Source organism: Rhinopithecus bieti, unplaced genomic scaffold (assembly GCF_001698545.2).
Source record: "Rhinopithecus bieti isolate Rb0 unplaced genomic scaffold, ASM169854v2 scaffold_62057, whole genome shotgun sequence".
Taxonomy (NCBI): Eukaryota; Metazoa; Chordata; class Mammalia; order Primates; family Cercopithecidae; genus Rhinopithecus; species Rhinopithecus bieti.
In genome coordinates, this window is record NW_016823572.1 from 406,909 (window position 1) to 416,394 (window position 9,486).

A 9,486-nucleotide genomic window follows, 5' to 3' on the forward strand; every position below is an offset into this window, starting at 1 on the left:
AGACTGGAGAATGGCGTGAACCCGGGAGGCGGAGCTTGCAGTGAGCTGAGAGCCCGGCCACTGCACTCCAGCCTGGGCGGCAGAGCAAGACTCCGTCTCAAAAAAAAAAAAAAAAAATTCTACAAAAAAAAAAAAAGAAAATCTAAAACTCCAAGTCACTAAAATCATGATAAACCAGAAGGACTCAAGGTTAGGAAGACAAACAGAAGTATAAAATCAAGGCTGAGGAAAATAAGAACAGAAGTCTAAGGTCTGAAAGGTCACAGAGCTGTAATTACTCTGCACATATCTACAAATTCTAAGTTTATGGGGGAAAATATGCCTAGTTATTAATAGGCATGAAATCGTGGGTGTTCTGGCCAATGTCCATATTCTATATGGTACACATGCTTAAATACTGAAAACATACACACACACCCCTTCTATGTGTTATTAAAAAGGAAGTGGTTTTAAAAGATCTACTTAATTGAGCAGGGAATGGCAGTGCATGACTGTAGTCCCTGTTACTTGGGAGGCTGAGGTAGGATCACTGGAGCCCAAGAATTCTAGGCCAGCCTGGGCAATGTAGCCATTTTAAGACCCCTCTCTAAAAAAAAAAAAAAGAAAGAAAAGAAAAAAAAAGTCTACCTTAGCTGGGTGTGGCGGCAGGTACCTGCAATCCCAGCTACTAGGGAGGCTGAGGCAGGAGAATTGCTTGAACCCAGGAGGTGGAGGTTGCAGTGAGCCGAGATAGCACCATTGCACTCCAGCCTGGGCAAACAAGAGCAAAACTCTGTTTCAAAAAAGAAGTCTACCTAACTGGCTGGAGTTCAGGGAAAGGTACACTCTCACACAATGCAGCTGACAGCATCATTTGGTGCATGCTTTCTGTAGGGTATTTTGCAATGTTGAGCAAACAGGCTTTAAAATGTACCTGCCCTTTGACCCAGAGCTCCCTTCTGGGAATGTGGCTTAAGGAAAACATCATGGATCTGCTTACGGATCTGCGCAACGCTTTGACTGCAACCATGCCCATGGCCGCGCTGTAATAGCAAAGTACTGGCAACGATTTACGTCCAACCACAGGGGCTGACCAATAAATTATGATGAAAAATGGAGTCGTGTGCAGTCATCAGAACGACAGCGCACAGAAAATCCACAGGGGAATATGTATTGAAAAATATCAGAAAAAGTGACAGCAAGAGTTAGTGTTATCTCTGGTTTGCAGGATTCTGGGCACGCTTATTTACACTTATTTTATTTTATTTTATTTTTTTTTTGAGACAAGAGTCTTGCTCTGTCACCCAGGCTGGAGTACAGTGGCGCAGTCTCAGCTCACTGCAACCTCTGCCTCCCGGGTTCACGCCATTCTCCTGCCTCAGCCTCCCGGGTAGCTGGGACTACAGGCACCTGCCACCATGCCCGGCTAACTTTTTTGTATTTTTAGTAGAGACGGGGTTTCACCACATTAGCCAGGGTGGTCTTGATCTCCTGACCTTATGACCTGCCCTCCTCGGCCTCCCAAAGTGCTGGGATTACAGGCGTGAGCCACCGCGCCTGGCCTAATTTTTATATTTTTAGTAGAGATAGGCCTTCACCATGTTGGTCAGGCTGGTCTCGAACTCCTGACTTTAGGTGATCCGCCTGCCTCAGCTTCCCAAAGTGCTAGGATTACAGGCATGTGTCCCCTGCCCCCCCTCTTCCCGCACCATGCCTGGCCCAAAGTAGGTACATTTTCAAGAAATGTTACATAAAAAGGAAAGTATTTTAATTAATATTTAATTAACAAGAAAATGCAATTAACCATAACTCTGCACCCCATTCCGAGCCCTCCAGTTTAACATAAGGGATATTTACATCCCTTATGCAATAAAACCCTTTCATGGCCGGGCGCGGTGGCTCACGCCTGTAATCCTAGCACTTTCGGAGGCTGAGGAGGGTGGATCACCTGAGGTCAGCAGTTTGAGACCAGCCTAGCCAACAAGGTGAAACCCCGTCTCCACTAAAAATACAAAAATTAGTTGGGTGTGGTGGCACCCGCCTGTAGTCAGGAGGCTGAGGGCAGAGAATCAGTTGAACCTAGGAGGCGGAGGTTGCAGTGAGCCAAGATTGCACCATTGCACTCCAGCCCGGGTGACAGAGCAAGCCTCCATCTCAAAACAAAACAAAACAAAACCGCTTTCATGCGTTCCGTTATGATAGTTTTAGAGTCTAATGAACTTCAGTTTATGTCTTCCTCTAATGACTACCACAACTGTATGGCCTCTCTCAGACCAGAATTCCCTAGGTCTTGGTTTGTCTTCTGACCTGAAGGATTTCCCACGGGGCTCCCTGCCAAGGTTACAGACGCCCTACAGAGAAACGACACATCACCAGCAGGCCTGGAACAAACGATTTTGTTTGTTTTGTGTTTACTTTAAAATTATTTTTTGCACATACCCACAAGAATGGCAAAAATTAAAAGGATGGGAAGTAGCAGCAGCTGGCGAGGATGAAGAGCAACAGGAGCTCTCACACTCTGCTGGCAGAATGGCAACTGGCGCGTTGCTTTGCAAAATCAATCAGCAGTTTCTCCTAAAGCCAAATATTTGAATATCTAATACTCAGCCAGTCTGCTCCTGTGTATCTACCCAAGAGAAATGAGGGCCTATGGCCATCAGATGGGAGCCAGAACATTCATAAAGCACAACTCATAATATCTTGGAATAGTCTGAAAATAATCCCAGCCGGGCGCAGTGGCTCAAGCCTGCAATCCCAGCACTTTGGGAGGCCAAGGCTGGCAGATCACCTAAGGTCGGGAGTTTGAGACCAGCCTGGCCAACATGGTGAAACCTAGTCTCTACTAAAAACATAAAAATTAGCCGGGCGTGGTAGCGCACACCTGTAATCCCAGCTCCTTGGGAGGCTGAGACAGGAGAATCGCTTGAACCTGGGAGGCAAGGGTTGTAATGAGCCAAGATCACACACACCACTGTACTTGAGCCTGGGTGACAGAGCAAGACTCCGTCTCAAAAAAAAAAAAAAAAACCCAGAAAGAAAGAAAATAATCCCAGCCAGGTATAGTGGCTCATGCCTGTAAGCCCAGAACTTTGGGAGGCTGAGGTGTGTGGATCACGAGGTCAGGTGTTTGAGACCAGCCTGACCAACATGGTGAAACCCGATCTCTACTAAAAATACAAAAATCAGCCAGGCATGGTAGCATAAGCCTGTAATCCCAGCTACTCAGGAGTCTGAGGGAGGATAATCGCTTGAATCTGGGAGGTGGAGGTTGCAGTGAGCCAAGATTATGCCACTGCACCCCACCCTGGGCGACAGAGCAAGACTCCATCTCAAAAAAAAAAAAAAGAAGAAGTTAGGAGAGGGGCTACCCTTGGAGGGGTGCAGCAATTGCGAGGGGGACTTCAGGGGGCTGCCATGGTTTGCTTCTTGATCTGGGTGGTGGTTACACAGGTGTGTTCAGTTTGTGAACAGTTAGTCAGCTATGTACACTTAGGCACAACTTTATGTATACTGCTATTCAATAAAAAGTTTTAAAAACAAACTTTAAAATATATTTGCATGTGTCAGCAGATAAGCTAAAATTCTATGCAGTTTTTACAACTTATTTTTAAGTTGGAATATTTAGTTGGAATTATTATAGCTTTGAATACAGGCCTGTAATCCCAGCACTTTGGGAAGCCGAGGCAGGCAGATTACTTGAGCTCAGGAGTGTGTGACCAGCCTGGGCAACACAGCGAGACACCGTCTCTACCAAAAATTAGCCAGGCATGGTGGTGCATGTGGTCCCAGCTACATACCTGTAGCTTTTGATTTACATTTGTGACACTATTTCAGTTGTGGGTATTAATTCTTGTCTTGCACAGACCTTCAAGGGAAAGCTAATCTGCATATAATTAAAACAAACTGGATTTTTATTTTCAACATTCCACCCAGTTTTTAATTAAAAAATAATCATTTTTTCTTGAGATGGGGTCTCACTCTATTGCCCAGGCCGGAGTACAGTGGCACCACTCCAGTACTGCAACCTCTGACTCCTGGCCTCAAGTGATCCTCCCACCTCAGCCTACTGAGGAGCTGGGACCCCAGGCACACACCACCACACCTGGCTAATTTTTGTATCTTTGTAGAGGTAGGGTCTCACTACATTACCCAGGCTGGTCTCGAACTCCTGGACTCAAGCAATCCACCTACCTTGACCCCCCAAAGTGCTGGGATTACAGGCGTGAGCCGCCGCTCCTAGCCTCATTTTATTAAGAGAGTTTGTTCAAAACATGCCAATGATGACGAATTAACAGAATGACAGAAAATTCCAGTGACACCATAGATCGCTGCATTATGAAAATGTATTTGGTTTGTGCATCTGCTGGTCACTGGAAATTAAAGTATCATACAAACAAAGGCATGGTAAGTGGGATGTGGCAGCCGGTCACTAAGAGACCCAAGGCCTCAGTTTCTCAATCTGGTTAACCACCAGCCTGGCCAACATGGTGAAACCCTGCCTCTATCAAAAAATGCAAAACTTAGCCAGGCGTGGTGGCTGTAGTCCCGGCTACTCAGGAGGCTGAGGTGGGAGAATTGCTTGAACCTGGGAGATGGAGGTTGCAGTGAGATGCGATTGCACCACTGTACTCCAGCCTGAGCAACAAAGCAAGACCCTGTCTCAAAAGTAAATAAATGTAAATAGTTAAGCAAACACAATCCACATTCACCTGGAGGGCTGATGTTTACTTAGAATTAAGAACTCTAGGCCGGGCGCGGTGGCTCAAGCCTGTAATCCCAGCAGTTTGGGAGCCCGAGACGGGCGGATCATGAGGTCAGGAGATCGAGACCATCCTGGCTAACACCGTGAAACCCCGTCTCTACTAAAAAAATACAAAAAACTAGCCGGGCGAGGTGGCAGGCGACTGTAGTCCCAGCTACTCGGGAGGCTGAGGCAGGAGAATGGCATGAGCCTGGGAGGTGGAGCTTGCAGTGAGCTGAGATCCGGCCACTGCACTCCAGCCTGGGCGACAGAGCGAGACACCGTCTCAAAAAAAAAAAAAAAAAAAAAAAAAAATTAAGAACTCTGTGAAAAGTATCATAGGAGGGCGCCAGGAGCCTAGCAAAGGACAGGTGCTTCACACATTAAATGGATAAATGTCCATTCATTCAACAAAGACGCATGCCTACTATGTGTCAGGAACTGTTCTAAGTGCTTGGAATAAAACAAAAAGCTCACTGCCTTGTAGAGCTCACATTCTAGTTGGGGTGGAAAGAGAGGGAAAGAAACATAAGAAATAAATACATCACATAGCCTATTCTAAGGAAGTGTTATGGGGGAAGGTAATGTAGCCTAAGGTGGGGCTGGAAGATGGATGGAGGTGTCTGCAATCTGAAAGAGAGTTTGGGCTTGCTTCCTTGAGGTGACATTGAAAGGCTTCTGTGACATCTTCCCTTTTACTTTCTATTTAGCAAGATTCCTGTAGGTAGGACATCCCTGGATGCCGCCATGCCCGTTCTTCCTCCACTTCCTAAGTTTTTTTTGTTGTTTTGAGATGGAGTCTCGCTCTGTCGCCCAGGCTGGAGTGCAGTGGCGTGATCTTGGCTCACTGAAACCTCTGACCCCCTGGTTCAAGCGATTCTCCTGCCTCTGCCTCCCGAGTAGCTAGGATTACAGGCACGTGCCACCACACCCAGCTAATTTTTGTATTTTCAGCAGAGACGGGGTTTCACCATGTTGGCCAGGAGTGTCTCAATCTCCTGACCTCACGATCTGCCTGCCCGCCTCGGCCTCCCAAAGTGCTGGGATTATAGGCTTGAGCCACCGCGCCCAGCCCTACTTCCTAAGTCTTTAACAGTTCTTCTAGGAAGGCTGTGGCTACTCTTAATTAAGGGTTTTTTTGAACTTCTTCCTCTACCATGAGAGCATATACTCATCAGAAAACCATGCAAAATCACAAGCAAGCTTTTGAGGGCAAATTATGGGCATGCTATAAAGTGTAGAGGGGGGAGGGATTTTTGGCTGAACTCTAATTAGTAACAGCAACATTACTTGACATTTTGAGGCTTATAACATCATTTGTTTGAGAATTAGTAAAATACACACATCGTCCTGGCAGTTAACATGGCTCTCCAGTAATCATTTGCCTACATATACATTTTAGACATTTCAGCAAATGTGTACACAGCATATATTTAAGGATATTTGATACTGGCTACAGAGGATCACGTTACTTTATAATTCCTCCTTTTCTCTAAAGTATTCCTTTATTTCAAAATCAGAGAAACCTGAGGGTTTTGTTTTGTTTTGAGGCAGAGTCTCACTCTGTCGCCCAGGCTGGAGTGCAGTGGCGCGATCTGGGCTCACTGAAAGCTCCGCCTCCCAGCCTCCCCAGTAGCTGGGACTACAGGTGCCCGCCACCACACCCAGCTAATTTTTTGTATTGTTAGTAGAGATGGGGTTTCACCGTGTTAACCAGGATGGTCTTGATCTCCTGACCTCGCAATCCGTCCGCCTCGGCTTCCCAAAGTGCTGGGATTACAGGCGTGAGCCACCTCGCTCGGCCCTGAGTATTTTTTTAAAAAGTAAAACCCATACTAGCAGATCATCAAAAAAATCATTTGCAGGTGGCTTTTGTAAACACACCTGGTTGTGTTTGCATTTCTATTAGTAAAATATGGTAGATGGTTAGGTAACATAGAGGACATCTCTTCTTTAAAGCACTAGATTCATCAACACTGCCGCTAGGTTTTTGCCATATTAAGCTTAGATTGTTTTCGGCTTGAATATCACGAGGCGGGGCGGGATAAGGGGAAGAACCCAATACAGAGACGGGGAAAGGGTTTTCAGACTCCTGACTACAAAATTTCACTTTGCATTGCCTGCATGGCCAAAGCATAGGCTAGCAGTCCTCACTATTTCATAGATGACATAAACTTGTGGTCTGATGCTGTAAATATCCTACCACCTAGACATTAAAAAAAAAAGTCCCAAAACACTACCAAGGAAATAGTAATTAAAATTAACAAACATTTAGTGAGCTTTCCAGTATGCTTTCAGACACCTGGCAATAGAAAACAATCAGGTACTGGTATTTAATCTCCATTTACATTGCTTTATGTCTACAAATACACATAACCAAAATGATGAAATCCACACTTTTTCCCTGCAGTTTCCGTTCTTTGGGTAATACGACATGCCCAAGTGGTTGGCATTTGTGACGCTGCAATTCGCCTTGGTACGGTCCCTCTAAGGAGTTGCTAATAAAAGTCTATGTCAGGAAGAAGCAGGAGGAAAAAAAAAAAAAAAGCGGCATTTAACTCAGAACACCTGACTGCTAGTCTCAAGTTTCAATCGCAGCTCAGACTGGGAAGATACACAGGGCTCTGTTCTTGGAGGGAGGGTGGAAGGTAGTGGTGTTCTGTGTTTTTGCACCCCAGTGGATATCAGACTCTGCCTTAAATTTGGAATGGCCTGTGTTCCTCAATTACAAAGTTTTTCCTTCACTGACAGTCAACAGGGCAGCTACTACTTACTTCCCAGGTCTGAGTCTGGCAGAAAGAACGTTTTATTAACACACTTGGTCAGCTCCCGACACACCTCATGCAGCAACGTCTTCCGGGTCATTTAAATAGTAGCAATCTCAATACAAATGTAGGATTTCAACATTCGAATTTCCCAGATGTCTAAAGATCGCCCTCTATGAAGGCAACACACGAATAGGAAGAGTTTTTGGTCCCAGTGACTGAGCACCAAAAACACTGTGTCAACTGTCTCTACTCTCCCTACCTGTCAGGCATAATTTATATGTGACAATACACTTTGGGTTAAGATAAACAGAATGGATAATCTCTTGGATTTCAATACATAACAAAAATGTTCATGTTCTTCTCTTACTTTCATTCAACAAAAGTTAAGACTCCTCTGATTTTAGGAATTCAGACTTTGAAACCCCAGAAACTAAAATTTTACGGTTAAAAAAGTCTATCAAAATGACCAAACTTCCTGATTCAAGCACCAGGGACAGAAAAAAGATAAAACACACCAACCAACCGACCAACCATTTACAACCTTAAACATGCCTGTACACGAACTTGGAGAACATCAAAGTTTCAAGAGTTTGAGATGCCTAGGCTGAATTAAAACAAAAGTTGTTTTGTGTTCTATTAATAGCAGATGATTAACATATCTTATTTCACCTGGAATTCATTTATTAGTACTTAAACTGGCCACTAATCCTAAGTCTCTGTCTGTCTCAGGAAAAATTCTCTCCTAACACGTGCAAGTTAAGAGACCGACCATGAATGCATTCCTTAAGGTTAGGTCAATTTCATTAAAACCTCGGTTGTTCTTTGACTTCAAGAACCTCACCAAATAACCCATATATAAAAGCCAAGTTCAACTGAAAGCTGGGAGAAGAAGGGTCTAAGGGGGAGTGCGTTTCCCTGGAGAACGCCCAGAGCTCGGCTCACCTGGCGATCCTAGTAACAGGGGAGTTTCACCCCCACATTCTTGGGCGCTTTCTTTTCTCAGAGGAAACTCGAGCTTGTGTCTTTGGTCCCGGAGGCTTAAGCCCGACAGCCAGGCCAGCGCGGGTCACTGATTCCAAGAAGTTGGGAGGAGGACGTGGGCTCCCATCGAGGCACAACAGACCCCTCCCCAATCTAAGTGCACTGGTTGTAAAATGTGGAGCCGGTCAGGAGATGGGGGGCGGTCTCCAGCGCTCTGAGGGTCAGGGAAGAGGGGATGGGACAGGGGAGGAGAAGGGACAGGAGAGGCGGAGAAGGACCAGGAGTGAAGGGGGAGACACACGGGGGAGAAGAAAGAACCACGAGGAGAGGGAGGGAGAGGGACGAGGGGAGAGGAGGGACAGGGGAGGAGGGGAGACACGGGGAGAAGGAAGAACCAGGAAGAGGGGAGCGACAGGGAGGAGGGGCAGGGGAGGAGAGAGAGTGAACGGGGAGCGAAGGGGCAGAGAGAGAGGTACGGGGGAGGGAAAGAGACAGGGAAGCAGCACAGGGAGGAGGGGGAGGAAAGGGGGGAAAAAATGGGGGGCAGGGAAGGAGGGGGAAAAGTGGGTGGGAGGGAAGGAGGCGGAAAAGTGGGGGGTAAGGGATGGGGAGGGACAGGGAGGAGGGAGAGGGCCAGGGGAGGAGTGGGAGAGACTGGGCGAGGTGGAAGGACGGGCGCGAGGAGGCGAAGGGGAGCTGGGGGGGTTGAGAAAGTACCTTCCCGCGTAAAGTCTCCTTCTGACCCCCGAGGTGGAAAGCCCTGACCTCCCTGAGCCCCGGGCTTACCCGGTAGGTGCTCTCCGTGAGCCGGTTCACCTCCTCGGGCCCCCGGGACATGGCTGCGGCCGCCGGGCGAGCAAGCGCGGGAGAACGCGGCTGGGCCTCGTGGCCGCCGGACTCCGGGCAGCGGGAGCGCCGGGGCGCGACTAAGGGGCTCCGGAGGGTTGGCCGCCGCCGCAGCCGTCGGCCCGAGAGTGCCCGCGAGCGCCTCCGCTGCCAAAATGTCAAAACTTGCGG

At 47.2% G+C, this 9,486-nt stretch overlaps 1 protein-coding gene across 1 annotated transcript in view; it reads right to left on the reverse strand.

Moving 5' to 3' along the window:
- Positions 1–9,480, reverse strand: part of BAIAP2L1 (BAR/IMD domain containing adaptor protein 2 like 1) — a 117,972-nt gene extending 108,492 nt beyond the window's left edge. Inside the window, exon 1 of the mRNA XM_017861643.1 lies at positions 9,256–9,480. Within this exon, the coding sequence (XP_017717132.1) occupies positions 9,256–9,306 (51 nt within the window). The 5' untranslated portion in view covers positions 9,307–9,480. The remainder of the gene's footprint in view (positions 1–9,255) is intronic.
- Positions 9,481–9,486: the final 6 nt, after the last annotated feature.